Genomic DNA, 15445 nt, shown 5'->3' with positions numbered 1-15445 from the left:
GGATATGGTGGATGTAATAACTCCATGGAGGTGAAAGTCTGATCACCAAGTTACTTTATTTACACCATACATTGGTACACAGTCAGCTCTCTAGTTGCTCCCTGCTGAAATCAGGCTGGGAATCTGATATATCTGCTTTAAATAGGGAGCATGAGGCTCCCTGATTTAAACATCAATTAAAATTCATCATGTAGCTCACACTCTAGCAAGCCGACCTCATTAGCCTGGCTGAAGTCATCACACTCCTCCCCCCCACAACAAAATCCGAGGAATCCGAGTTTGCTTCCCTCAGGGGTCTTCTCCTCCACTTGAGCACCAGGTCAGGATGTCGGCGATGTGTAACGGTTGGACACCCGTTTCTTCTGGTGCGAACACCAGAGGTCTGGTTCCTCGTCCACTTCAGGTGGTTGGGGAATCGCTGCAGCTTCATCCCTGCTGTCCATTTCAGACCCACGTCAAGGGTGCAGGGGAGGCGGTACTGGCTTGTTGAGGGGGACTCTGCTCATCCTAAGGCTGCAGGGTGGATTCGGCTCCGGAACGGGTGAAGAGCCTGAGACCCAGACTTGGGCCAGGTGTTTCCTTACCGCTGCCTCGCCTACACATACTCGGTAGGATACCAGTCCAGACTGGGACACGACTGTTCCGGTTACCCAGGTTCTGACCCAAACTCTCGCCCCCTATTTCAAAGTGCCTCTCTCGGTGAGTGTTGTTATGAAGCCTGCATTGGGCTTCCTGATATCTTTCCACGTTTCCTCCAGGTTTGGCAACAACAGGTTGAGTCTGGTGTGAGGCCGTCTGCCCATCAGTAACTCTGCTGGCATAGTTCCGGTGGTGGCGTGTGGAGTGATCCTTTAGTCAAATAACCACTTTGAGAGTTTTGTCTCTAATGAGGCTGCTGGCTGTTTTTTCAACCTGACCTTTAACGTCTGGACTGCTCTCTATGCTTGCCCATTTGATGCCAGGTGATAAGATGTCATCTTAATGTACCAGATCCCATTTTATTTCATAAATTTTGTAAACTCAAAGCTGGTGAACACTGAGCCATTATTGGAAACTAATACCTCTGGGATCCCATGCATTGTGAATGAGGTGCTCAGTTTCTCAATGGTTTGTTGAGTTTAGGTTATAGTTTATAGATATCTAACTACTTGGAATGGGCATCTATTATCACTAGAAACATGGACCCTGTATATGGGCCAGCAAAATTGACATGGTATCACGACCATGGTCTGCCTGGCCATTCCCATGGGTGCAGTGGGGCTGCCAGTGGTGCCTTCTGCCCCTGTTGGCACTTCTGGCACAGTCCTACCAGTTTCGCTATGTCTGCTTCCAGACCTGGCCACCAGATGTAGCTCCTGGCCAGCTTCATTCTTGATACTCTAGGCTGCCCATGGTGTAGTTTGGCTAGTATGGCCCGACAGCCCTGCCTTTGGATGATGACCCGTGCTCCCCACAGCAGTATCCTATCTTCCACCGTAATCTGCTCCTTCCTGCTCCAGTATGGGTAGAACTGTGGATGGACCGGTCTTTCCAGCTGCCCTGTTAGCACCAGGTGCTTCACCTTTGCCAATATAGGGTCTTTCTGCTTCCACTAGTGTATATTGTGTGCATCAACCGGGAGGGTATCCATAAAATTTAACATCATCACGGTCTCCTCCATTCTAGGTACCAATGGTGTGTGTCCAGTAACGGTAGTCGGCTTAAGGCATCGGCATTTTGCACTCTAGTCCCTGGTCGGTGCTCCAATCGATACTGATATGCTGCCAGCAACAATGTCCCATGTTGGATCCAGGCTGACACTATCAGCGACACTGCTTTGTCTTCCTTCAGTAGGCCCAGCAAGTGTTTATGATCTGTTAAGTCGTAAATTTTCGCCCGTATTAATACTGGTGAAATTTTATGACTGCTAAGATTGCTGCGAGTCCTTCCTTTTCAATCTGGGCATATCTTTGCTTTGCCATTGCCGGGGTTCTGGAGGTATACACTATTGACCACTCTTGTACGTTCTGCCACCTGTGTGCCAGGACTGTGCCCACTCCATATGGGGAAGTATCACAGGTGAGTACCAATTCCTTCTTGGGGTCATAATGTGCCAATACATTTTGGGATGAGAGTTGCTGTTAAATTTTTTTGAAGGCCCTGTCCTGGTGGGCCAACTATTCCCAAGTTTGTCCCTTTGTTAGCAGTTGGTGGAGGGGATCCAGAATGGAGGCCCTATTCTGAATGAGTTTCACATAGTATGTCACCAGTCCTAAAAATGACTGTAGCTTCTGGATGGCTGTGGGAGCTGGGATGTCCTTTATTACTCACAACCGATCCTCCAGAGGATGTAGGCTCAATTTATCCACTTTGTATCTAAGGTAGATTACTTGTGGTGTTGAAAAGATGCATTTCTCCCTTTTCAGACACACTCCTACTGCTGAAAATCTCCTGAGGATTTCCTCCCGATTCTGCAGATGTTCTGCCCTTGTTTTACCCGTAATGAGGACATCATCTAGGTAAATGGCAACCTTTGGTAACCCCTGTAGGATGCTCTCCATGGTCCTTTGGAATATGGTACAAGCTGACAAAACCCCAAAGGGCAATCTTTTATACTGGAGAGGCCTTTCAGCGTATTTATTATGGTGAATTTTTCCAAATCCTCATCCAGCCTCGTAGTTGCAGGTGTATGTGGCTCATGTCCAGTTTTGTGAATAGGAGCCCTCTGGCCAACTTTGCGTACGTGTCCTCAATCCTGGGAATTGAGTATTTGTCTAGCTGAGAGAAATGATTTATCGTCTGTTTGAAATCGTCGCAAAGGCACACCTGGCTTTAAGATAGGAATGATGTAGAGATGCTGGCGTTGGACTGGGGTAAACACAGTAAGAAGCGTGTGACTTTATATGCCCTTCTCTGATCAGAACCTTCCACACACCTGATGAAGGAACACTGTTTCCGAAAGCTTGTGGGATTACTATCAAATAAACCTGTTGGACTTCAACCTGGTGTTGTGAGACTTCTTACTGTGTTTAATCTAGGAACCACAGTGCCACCCATTCCACGAACTGGACCGGTTTTATTATTCCTTCGTGCAGTAATCTTCTGATTTCCACATCAACCTTTTCCATTAACACAAATGGTACTGGTCGGGTTTTGGGACAGCTGGCCTTGTTGTCAGAAAAAGCAGTTAGCAGAGCACATGAGCTCCAAGGTATCCTGATGGAGCTGGTTAGACAACTATAGGACCGCCTCCAGGTCAACATGCAATTTTGCCTTGACACCTCTGATTGTCCCTAAGCCTTCCCGAAAAACCTCTGGATATTTGCTCAGGGCCTCACTCAGGCGACTGTTTTCCAGCTGGAAGATATCTGTGCAATCTAGCTGGATCTCTTTTAGCCAATTTCACCCTAATAGGCTCAGCCCTGAACCTTCCACTACCATTAATGGGGGCCTAATGAATTGTTTCCCAGAAGTAACTGGCACATGGGTTGTGCCCATCACTTTCAGTGGTTCCCCTGTATAGGTCCTCAGCTTTGCCAAAGTTTTGGTCAGGGCTAAGGATTGGAATCCAGTGAATATCATGTTAAACACTTTCTCCCCTTTGACCGATATGGCTGTACCTGTGTCGGCCTCCATTAAAATTGGATATCCACTCGGTCTCACCGACAATTTGATGGATTCTGATTTTGTCATCGCTCTGCAGAGTAGCTGTTCCTCGTCAGAGGTAGGGGGAGTTTCCAAGTTGTGCATTCTCCTGTCCCTCAGACTACATGTTCTTTTTAGTTGTGTTGGTTCAGGAGACTTGCTTTTCCTCTGCAACCTGACACTGGCAACCATAGCAGTGTCGCATCTGGTGAGGTTCTACAGGAACTGCTGTCACTCTGGGTTTAACTTGACTTTGTCCAGGTGAGGTGCTATAGGCAGACTTGGGCTCCCTTGTATCTGAATCCTTCCAGAAGGCCGCTATGTAGTGGCCTGCCCCATAGTGGAAGTCCCCTAACCCAGTATCCCTGGAGTTGGCCTCTACCTCCATTGGGATACTGATGCTCTGCTTGCTGCTTTTTCAAATGACAAGGCCAGCTGTAATGTCTGCTTACAATCCAGCTGGTCCTCCGCCAAAAGGCATTTCTGTATAGACATATCATTAATTCTGCACACCAGTGAGTCTCAGAGCATCTCATTTAGCATCCCCCTGAATTAGCAAGCCACCACCAGGCATCTTAGCCTTGTTAGGAAATTGGTGATTTACTCCCCCGCTTCTCTAAATGTGGAGTAAAAATGGTACCTCCGCAGGAACAGAGGCGACTAGGGGTCATAATATTCTTGAACTAACTTTGAAAACTCTTGGAAGGACTTTATGTCCGGTGCCTTGGGGAACGTTAAACTATGCATAATCGCAAAAGCTGCTGGTCTACACACAAATAAACCTGTTGGACTTTAAGCTGGTGTTGTGAGACTTCTTTCTGTTTTTACCCCAGTCCAACGCTGGCATCTCCACATCAGGTCCAGTCAGCAGGATAACCCTTTGCTTCTCATTTGAGGCTATGCTGTTTGCCCTGAAGAAATACTTCATCCCTTCCACATATTGGGTCCAGTCCTCCACTGTGTGGTTAGAAGAGTCCAATTTCCCAAACAGCAGCATGTTTTCTCAACAATGGCTTACTCTCAATATGTGTGGTGGTTCAGCAAGTTCCTTCAGTTCACTCCTTTTCCCTTGTCACCACTGTAATGACTCCATGGAGGCAAAAGTTCCATCATTAGTTGCTTTATTTGCACTATACATCTGTATACAGCCAGCTCTCTAGTTGCTCAGAGTCTGACACACCAGCTTTAAATAAGAAGCATGATGTGCCCTGATTTAACCATCAATTAGGACTCATCAGATAGCTCATATCTAACAAGCTAACTTCATTAGCCTGGCTGAAGTCATCACATTGAGCTTTCTATATTTTTAAGAATAAAAGAAAGGATCTCGAGAAACTTGAGAGAGACAAATGTTGAGAGAGTTGTAGAAAGAATGGAAAATAGTAGCAGGAGAAGACTATTCGGCCTTTTGAGACCCCTCTGTCATTCTTTGTGATTACAAGTGATCATCCAGCGCATACCCTTTGATCCCTTTACCCCAAAGAGCTACATCAAACTCCTTCTTGAAAACATTTGAAGTTTTGTGCTCAGCTATTTCATATGGTAGCTAATTCCACAGGCTCACCATTCTCTAGGTGAAAACATTTCTCATCTCAGTCCTAAAAGGGTTAGCCTGTACCCATAAATACTCACCCCTAGTTCAGGAGCCCCTGTCATTGTGAACATCATTCCTGCATCGAGTCTGCGTCTGGTCTTGTTAGAGTTTTATGGGTTTCTATGAGATTATGCCCTCCCCCCCTCCCATTCTTCTGAACTCCTGTGACTAAAATCCTAACCAACTCAATCTCTCTTCATACATCAGCCCGGCCATCCCAAGAATCAGTCTGGTAAATTTTCACTGTGTTCCCTCTATAATAAGAATATTCTTCTTTAGATCAGGAGGCTAAAACTGCACACAATATTCCAGGTGTGGCCTCACCAAGACCCTATGTAATTGCAGCAAGACATCTCTACTCCTCTACTCGAATGCTCCTGTGATGAAGGCCACTCTACCATTTGCCTTCTTTACTGACTGCTGCACCTGCACGCTTCCCTTCAGTCACTGGTGCACAAGGGCATCCTGGTCCTGTCACACATTCCCCACTCTCAATTTACAGCCATTCAGATAAGAATCTGCCTTCCTGTTTTTGCTACCTATATGGATAACCTTACATTTATTCGCATTATACTGCAGCTGCCATGTATTTGCCCACTCACTCAAACTGTCCAAATCACACTGAAGTATTTCTGCATCCCCCTCACAGCTTACCCTCCCACCCAGCTTTGCATCATCTGCAAATTTGGTTTTCTCATCTCAATCTTGAATACGCATTGTGAATAGCTGGGGTCATAGCACGATTCCTGTGGTATCCCATTAGTCACTGCCTGCAACATGGTAAAAGACCTATTTATTCCTACTCTGTTTCCTGTCTGTCAATCAGTTTTCTATCTATCTTGTTACCTTTTTAATTTTTGATAAATGTTTTGAATTCATCATTTAAAGTGTGCTTTCTCAACAAGGTTAAGTCTCTAGAAGCAGGTGTGATTACAATGGGATGGGGGGGGAGGTATTGCGGTAGTTATTGCATGAGCCCGATAAACCTTACTTCAAATAAATCAACCTACTTACATTTCTTGCACTCTCACCAGTCCAGGCCTCTCTCCAACTTCTCCTCTGTAAATGGAACAGTGTCTTCCATCAAGGACAGCAGGAGAATTTTTTCCTCCAGCAGCATGGGGATTGCCAGCATGGACATGCCACACCTCCAGTCCTCTTTCATCCACAGACATTGTGGGCCCACTTCTCATGAAATGAGGTATCAATTGCAATGGTTATTCTCAATGCAATGTTCTAACTATGTTAGGGGTTCTGGGTTTAAAAAGAAAAAAAAACACGGTTTTCACATATGGGTTCAAAGTAACACATAACAGGTTTATTGAAAGAGATGTTCTCTGAACAGAGTACAAACTGAAACTAAACAGCAGCATGTGTGTGTTAAAGCAATCATGCCACTACTTAAATATATAACACTCCTCCCCCTGTACTTCAGTGTTTATGACAATAAATTACAACAATGTTACACATAGGATCAATAATAACCTAGACACAGTACTATGTGTCATTAATCATTACACACAGTCAATCAGAAAGCCAATCAAGAAGATGTCTATTCTTCTTTGTTTGTGTATGATGCTCTTGAATTTGGCTGTCCTTGATCCTAGAAGTATGATCTGGAACTTCAATAAACTCTTCTTCACTTGGAGCTAATTCTGCAAGATTCTCATGTGGTATAGAAATTAAGACAATCATTGGACAATTCAGATTCAACTAAGTTTTTTTGTAGTAGTATTCACAACACTAGGGACTAAAGAAGTTGGTATTTCTTGAGATGAATCTAAGAAATACTTTCAAGTTGACAATAATTGGTCAGCATTTCAGCATCAAACTAGTTCATCTTTGGTTTGAACCATCAAAGAAATTGGACCAGTTATTGCCAAACCTATGGATGGTATCCATTTCTGACTTGTGGCACAATTATGCACTAACACTCAATCTTCCTGATGAAACAAGCATTGTTTTGCCCTCATGTCTCTCCTGACATTCAGACTGATGTTGGCGTCCTACTATCTCTGAAGTTCTAAAGGTAATAACAAATCAAATGTAGTTCTCAGCTTCCTCCTTAAGAGTATGCGCATGAACTTTGGGTAATTCCATGAGTAGTGTTTCCATAAGATGCCAAAAGATAATTCACATGACATGATAAAAAAAATGCTCTTTTGAATGTTTTAAAGAATGTTTCAAGGATTGTATGAATCTTTCAGATAATTCATTGGTGATGGATGATAAGGTGTGGATTTTATATACTGAAAAGCATTTATTTTGCAACAATCCTCAAATTCTCATGAAGTAAACTGTGAACTATTATTGCTACCAATCTGTTCTGGTTTACCAAAATTTGCAAAAATTTTGTCAAGTTTTTCAATAGTTTGTTCAGTTCTACAAATCTCATTATAAAAATGTATGGCCACTTCGAGTGTGCATCAATTATGAATTAGAACATCTAACTCTCAACTTGTCCAGCAAAATCTACATGTATTAGTTGCCATGACATTTTAGGCTACTTTGAAGGATGTAAAGCAGACAATGGTGGTATATTTTTTATATGTGCACAGGACTGACAGTGTCCCACTTTTTCTTCGATCTGAGCATCCAAACCGTGCCAACAATGATAACTATGTGCTAATTCTTGTTCAACTATGGGACAAATTGCATATGGCACTGTTCTTGCTTTGAGATTTCTTGGTTGACTATTAGGCTTTACCTTGAGATGCACTTGAAGTCCCTTCTCTGAGTCAAGTGTCTCTTTGAATACACTCTGGCACTTATTCAGAAGGTGCTGTCAGTCTATTTTGGCATTGACCAGTGCTAACCACTGCACCACTGTGCCACCCTCCAAATTAGTTCTGTAGAATTCTGGCTTTGCTAAATGAACCAAATTTTGGAACAAATTGAAGGTTTACTTCCTATTGTACTGAGAAAAGCTGGCATGTACAACTTGTTTGCAAATTTTATTCACTTGTTACAAAGTTCTGAAAATACTCAATGGAGTAATTCCATGATTTGTTTTCTTCACTGAAAGGGCCCATAGCTCGTAATATGTCAAATATTGTCTGGAATCTCTTCTCTGAAAAATACCCTCTTTTGAAATCATGCCAACAGCTTCCATGCTTTTTAATTGTACACAGTCTTCCTCCACTCACATTTCAATCTTCATCCTATTTGTTGCTTTTCCCCAGCCTGTTAATATTCAAAGCGTGAGGACCGAAATGTTTTTTTGAAACTTAAGATCTTTTCTTGATATTCTTTGTAAAACAAAGTCCAATCCTCAATGCCAATTTTTGTTTTGTAATGTCCTAACTATGTTAAGAGTTTTAAGCTTTTAAGAAAAAGAAAAGATGTGATTTTCACACGTAGATTCAAAGTAAAACATAACAGGTTTATTGAAAGAGGTTTTCTCTGCACAGAGCACTAACTGAAACTAAACAGCAGCTTATGCATCTAATGTCATCACCATCAAATCATCTAACTGACTCTTAAAGCAATCATGCAACAACTTAAATATATAACACTACGGCAACTTATATTCAGTACTTGTTGAAGCTCAGAGGGAAATGCAGACTCTAAATGAATGACAGTCATTATGCTGTGTACCTTCCTCAGGTTGAAAGCATCATTCACCTCACCCTGACCCCTGAATTAAATCACACTACCACAGACACACGGGGACCATGAACAGCGATGGTGATGCATAATAGTGCCTTAGACCTCAGAGGGTCTCTCAAAGCTCAAGCATTTTTGAGCCTTCCCTGTGTCTTCCTTGCACGCAAATACCCAGTGTGCAGACTTGTCAAGTCAGGAGGGCATTTAGCCACTTCATATTGCCTCCATGGCTGCTGACCACTGTGGCCACCTCCATCCACCCGGGCAGGGAGCATGATCTCCTCTTCCTGTCAGCTAGCATCAGGATCTGATGCTTGGTGGACAAAATCTGGTGAAGGGCATGGAGAGAGTCATTACTAAAACGTAGGGCCATTCTGAACCTTTTTCCCTGCCTCACCACTCACTCCCTTGTCTTAGCCATCTATAAATGAAAACATAGTATGGCTACACCGCTGCTCAGTTTTCTGATTTTAATATATGTGGATGATTATGTTTCATGTCAGTTGTGTTCACTGACAGAAATGCATTGTATTACTCAGTTCAGAATTTAAACTGAAAGTGAGAAAACAAGACGGTAAAATAACATTGGTTGCCAGGAACTCTGAAACTGATTATGAAGAGCCAGGAATATGCATAAAAAACAGAAAAAGACAAAAATGCAGTTGGAGCAGAAGAGGCTGGAGTTAGAATTCCAGGTGAGAAAAAGAGAGAATGAAGAAAGAAAAGCAGAAAGATAGAGGCAGAAAAGAAGAGAAGATAGAGAGCCAGGACTGGAGAGAAAAGAGAATTTCAATTCAAACATTTTGAACTGAGAGGGAAGACTGTCCGTGGACCCACAGAAGGTACCAGTAGGATGGAACATGCACACAACTTGGAGCCAGGTTCTGATTTGCTTAAACTTGCCCAAGCAAGTCCAAAACATGTGGAGAGGAGCGTAGAGGCATTTTTCATTTGATGTGAACAATTAGAAAAGTAAATGAAATGGTTCACAACAGCTGGATGCTGCTAATGCAAAGATCCCATGCCAAACAGGAAGGTGCTAAGAGTAGGCATGTCGATTGGAAGCTCATATGGTTCCATTGCAACAGGTCAGATATATTTGTGTTTATTACAGGAAATGAGTGGAAAGGATTTGTCAGGGTATTCCAGGTCAGTGCAGAAGAAGTCATGGCCATGACAGCAGTTATTTTTCTGACTGCAGCAATAAAAGTCATCACTGTGGAAGTAAAGTAAACAGGACATCTGAGGGTTCTCAGGATTTCTTACCTAAAGGAAAAGTGGCATCCTACATGGTGAGGCATGTAAACCAATGGCCATACTTATGGATACAACAGCCACCCAGACAAATCTGTTCTTGTGAAAAGGCCAAGATTTTAGTGAGCAGTATTGGGGGAAAGTAAATGCTCACACTTTTGTTTTGGGTGCAGCTGCAGTGTGACATGTGTGTGCTGGTAATTGTAATTGTATGGATTGTCCATATTTACCTGTAGACAGGGTTAAATTGCTCATCAGAAATGACCCAAGGCAGCAGTTTCCCCAGATCTAGGAGGTAGAGCCATAACAGGAAAAGGATTTTGGCATTTTCCCTGCCTATCTACTGACCCAGTCATTGCCCAGACATACCCTGTTGTTGGAGGTTACATGTCTTTAGTTTGAGAGAAAAGGCTGCTTTGTTTTGCAAGCTTCCACATCTAAAGGCAGGAAGGAGATGGTTTCTACTTAAAGAGCCGCATCCTGCAGCCAAAAGGGATTGTGCGTGATTTGTTGCTGACATCGCCGAGGTTAGAGAAACAATCAGATCAGCCTTCACTGCTGTTCCTTGGTTTAAAATATTATCTGAAAGCAGAGGAAAATTGCTATAATCACTCAAAGTTACTACTCACTGAGGTAGGGATATGTGAATCCCTTGAAACTTGGGAGCAACTGTGAACTTTTTGGTATACAGACTGGAATTGCCAAGGGAGTATGGTATGATGAGAATTCCAGGGGAATATTCCTTTATATAGTTCAATATGTAAATTAGCTTCTAAAAGAAAATAAGGTTTTGCAAATAGAGTTTTTAGTCATTTGTTACAGTAACAGTTTTTCAACCTTACATCTTGCCCTGCTAGTCTTTCAATCAGTAACTGAAAGTTCAAATTACCTTTTAAAAGTTATCCATCTCTATGGAGACTGCAACAGTGCTTATAGAAAGGTAATGCTTGAAGCAAAGATTAGAAGGATTACCAAAATGAAGTGAAAATTCAGAGATAAATAGTACAATTTGCAAACATCATTGTAAATGCAATGGATTATGACTACAATCATGTGCTAAATTATGCCCCATGGCTAGATGATTAAATACGGTGCATCATTACTGCAGAGCAAAGAGTATGAATAACCAAAGCATAGGAGCTTTGCATAATGGTTAAGTAGTGTACAGGACATAGTAATGATTGGTATAAGCATTTTGAACAGTGGATTAGCTATAGGCACTATATATGACAACAATGAAAGTACTGTGAATAGTGACATAAAAATATGGATTAATATCTATGAGAATATTCACTCTGAAAAGTAACTGTAGAGGTCAGAACAATAGTAAATGGAATGTTAAACAAAATCAAAAATTACCAGTAGGAAAGCATTAGTTTCACATTATGTCAGGCCTGTCCAACCTTTTTTGTTGGGCGAGGACACATTTTCAGTATTTTCCTGCGCACAGGGTGAATGACCAAATTTTGGAAAGATTTGGCAGAACCTTAAACTGAATTTCAAATAAAAAAGTAAAGAAAAATACAACTGAGCAAAAAAAAAATTCTAATAGCAATGCATTGTTAAATTAAAAAGAATAGAAACATCCACACACACATTTGCACACCAGCACTCTCTCAAGTCACTCACAGGCAGCCTCTTTTGATCTCAGTCTCTGCAGTATCTCACTCCCAGGCCATATACCAAAACCGCCTTTCCAAGCCTTTAGCATTCTGGTTCTCCAATGCCAGAGCTGGCATGTGTCTTTCCAATTACTGGGCCCAAAACTTGTCTTCTCGTTCCCTGGACCTTGGCACTCATTTTCCCCCACCTCCCCCAAAAGAAAACCTCTATCCAGCAAAATCACTGCTGCTGGCCTTCACTGCTCCTCTAATCAGAGTTTACTTTTCTAGCACATTTGCTGCTGATTATGAGTCCATCAGCAGTAATCATTGGAGAGGTACAGCTGATGATTGGAGAAACAACTTTTTTTTCTATTCATTCGTGAGACATGGGCGTCGCTGGCTGGCCACCATTTATTGTCCATCCCTAGTGGCCCAAGGGCAATTGAGAGTCAACACATTGCTGTGACTTTGGAGTCACATGTAGACCAGACTAGGGAAGGTATAGCAGGTTTCCTTCCCTGAAGCACATAAATGAACCAGCTGGTTTTTCCAACAATCAACAATGGTTTCGTGATGATCAATAGATTCTTAATTTCAGATTTTTTTATTGAATTCAAATTCCATCATCTGCCATGATGGGATTAAAACCCAGGTCCCCAGAACATTAGCTGAGTTTCTGGATTAATAAACTAATGGTAATAACACTAGGCCATTGCCTAGCTCTTTGTAGGATCTTACACTTCAACATAGCTGCTTGGCTACGATTTTGAAAACTGTCTCTGGGGACCACATTGAATGGCCCATCCCACTAGACCCATCTGCTAGCTCTTCCAGGTTGTCCTTTGACACACTTTGTTCTAGCCCCCCACTCCCCACGCCCATCCCCACAGCAGCATAATTCTCCTCCTATTTCCAGTTCTCTTTAGCTCTAATAAAGAAATATTCAGATTCTAAATGTTGACTCTGTTCTCTTGCCACAGATGCCATCAGACCTGCCGAGATTTTCCATCATTTGTTGTTCTTGTTTCGGAGACAACATCTTGCCCATAGGCCGCTGGTGTGTAAACCTGCATTTACACCATTATTTTATACGTTTATTATTATTGCAGATTTGTTTTTCTTACTTCAAAAGTGAAAGATGAGTTAACTTACCCAGAAGCGCCACCAAAATTCCCACCAGTCCAGTACCAGAACCTAGTTCAAGGACCTTCTTCCCAGTAAAATCAATCTTCTGATCTTGGAAGTACTTACAAAGTACAACTGCCTGATGAGAGAAGCACTCATTATTGTTGAGCAATTTGACAAAGTATACAGAGAACGAGGACAATGTGGGAAGAGGAAGAAAAGGATGATTGTAGGGACTAGGTAGTGGGGAGGATGTCAAAAGATCGCCTAAACAAATTTGTGTGGGTAGGCCAAGGAGCTTTGAAAGAATCAAGCAGATAAGTCGTGACCAAACCTACTGTTTCAGGGGTGCGTTCAGGATCTAAGAAAAATCATGAAGGAAAATATAATGAAAACTGAGTTACTCCAATCACACTTCTTGCCACTATTCCTCTCCTTCTTCCTGTGCACAAATTATTGATCTTTGACAGCTGGGTTTACTGTGAAAGGAATGGAGGGATACAATACTTTAATTGGGTCAGAATTTAAAATAAATGTATGGGCTGCATTCACATTGCATTGCCTGTCTGAGGCAAATGGTTCTTTACTCTGACTGCCAAGCAAAATAAAGTAGAACACTGGCTTCAATCAAACACCTTTCATGAAGGGATACAAAACCGAGTGACATAGTTTGCCCACAGCATTTGCAGCCGGAAGTTAAATTATTAAATTGGATATTAAAAGTTTACTTGATACAAAATGGAAGTGGTTAATAAAGCTCAATGACAACAATCGCATTCTATTTAGTTTCAAAATACGAATGCAGCTGGAGAGAGGAGTATAATTCACATCGTCACTTCTCCAAGTAACTAGCGGCAAGATCTTAAAGTTAAAGTTTATTTGTTAGTCACAAGTCAGTTTCATTCACACTGCAATGAAGTTACTGTGCAAATCTCCTAGTCGCTACAATCTGGTGCCTGTTCGCGTACACTGAGGGAGGATTTAGCATGACCAACGCATCTAACCTACGCATCTTCGGACCGGGGGTGGGGGGAACAGGAGCACCTGAAGGAAACCCCACACAGACATAGGGACAATTCCATGCAGATAGTGACCCAAGCTGGGAATCAAACCCCGGTCCCTGGCACTGTGAAGCAGCAGTGCTAACCACTGTGCCACCTTCTTAAATAGGTGAGCAGTCTTAAATGGCTTCCCATGCAAACCACCTCCGACAGTATTTGGGGGAGGAGTCAAATATAGGCCAGGTCACAACTGGGACTGGTATATGTTCTCAAACGCTCTTGGAGTCATTTGAATACGGTATTTTCTGGATTATTCCAACAGTTTCTATAACATAACAAAAATCATTTAAAGAAACGTCAGTCTTAATTCAGTGGTACCTCTGCATCAACAGCTGGTAAGTTCAACAACAAAAAAACGTATTTACATAGCGTCTTCAATGTATTAAAGCGTTTCACTGGAATGATCTCAATTAACTCTCGATCAACAGACTTGCAAGGAAATATTGGGGCAGCTGAGGTACAAAAAGTTGGTTTCCACGTACATCTGAACAGAGGAACAGGAACTGGAAAAGTTTAGCGATGAAATTATAGACCTCGTGGCTTTGGTAGCAGAAAGCAGGGCTTTGAAATCAGGATTGCACAAGAGGCCTGGATAGAGGAGTACAGAAGTCAGGGCGGTTTAGAGAGCTGGAGGAGGCTACAAGAGACGAAGAGAAGCAGGGCCATGCTGGGGTTTGAACGCAACAGTGAAAAGTCTAGAGGAAGGCATTATCATGGAGTTGAACTGTCAAATCGACGCCACCCAATCCTCTGGGTTGATGTAAACGGTCTCGTAACACTATTCAACCACAAACACCGTGAACCGTGTTGGATAGTATCTACCATGCGCAGCCGTAGGTCATAGTCGCCTGCTGATGCTTCACAATTACTAAAAGATTTGCGCAATCATGGAAAGAACGCCAATGCAGAAATCCCAAACTATTATAACAATATGCAGTGTTTCGGAAATCCACGGTGACAATCCAAGTCGCTAAACATTCCTCTCCATTTTGGAGCTTGTGCCATTTTGTGTCTGAATCAGACTGGGAACTGACTCTGCAGCTACACACCCAATGAAACCGGTTTTTAATCCAAGCCAGTGTGACCGACATTGCAGAAATGAATAAATGCGTTGGAAAATACTAGACTTACAGGTCCCCAGACATAAGCAGAAAGGCCTAACGAAGATCCTTTAAACATCGTAATCGATAAAGTGTGTCCACAAAAGTTATACTTCTCCACCGAGATATCGTTATCTTTGGTTTTGCTCATCCTTTGAAGTTTCAAATGGACTCTATCAAATTATCCAGCAGATTCCTTTCAGTCCCACACAGTCCAGTCGTCCACTCCAAGTTTATCTTTATCTAGGAACAAAAAACAGTTAACGAAGATTCTGATGCCTAAAGACATGGCGCAATTTAATTCTGCTTTCAATCCCAGAAAATCTGTGAATACTGCGAACAGTTTTGGTCCCCTTTATCTGAGGAAAGATATACGGCCACTGAAGGAAGTCCAGAAAAGATTCATGAGGTTGATCCCGGATACGGAGGGAATTTCTTATGAGGAGAGGTTAAGTAGGTTTGGCCTGTGCACATTGG

At 42.4% G+C, this 15445-nt stretch overlaps 1 protein-coding gene across 1 annotated transcript in view; it reads right to left on the bottom strand.

Annotated features, from left to right (window-relative positions):
- The window catches only part of LOC145352282 (EEF1A lysine methyltransferase 3-like), a 31364-nt gene extending 16182 nt beyond the window's left edge, over positions 1-15182 (bottom strand). Inside the window, exons 1-2 of the mRNA XM_080202023.1 lie at positions 15000-15182; positions 12835-12946 (exon numbers count right to left, since the gene is read on the bottom strand). Coding sequence (XP_080058149.1) covers positions 12835-12946; positions 15000-15119 — 232 coding nt within the window. The 5' untranslated portion in view covers positions 15120-15182. The remainder of the gene's footprint in view (positions 1-12834; positions 12947-14999) is intronic.
- Between the last annotated feature and the right edge of the window lie 263 nt (positions 15183-15445).

Source organism: Carcharhinus amblyrhynchos, chromosome 14, assembly GCF_965287045.1.
Source record: "Carcharhinus amblyrhynchos chromosome 14, sCarAmb.v2.hapA, whole genome shotgun sequence".
Taxonomy (NCBI): Eukaryota; Metazoa; Chordata; class Chondrichthyes; order Carcharhiniformes; family Carcharhinidae; genus Carcharhinus; species Carcharhinus amblyrhynchos.
Note: the sequence above shows the minus strand (reverse complement) of the source record. Positions and strands in the feature narration are given on the sequence as shown.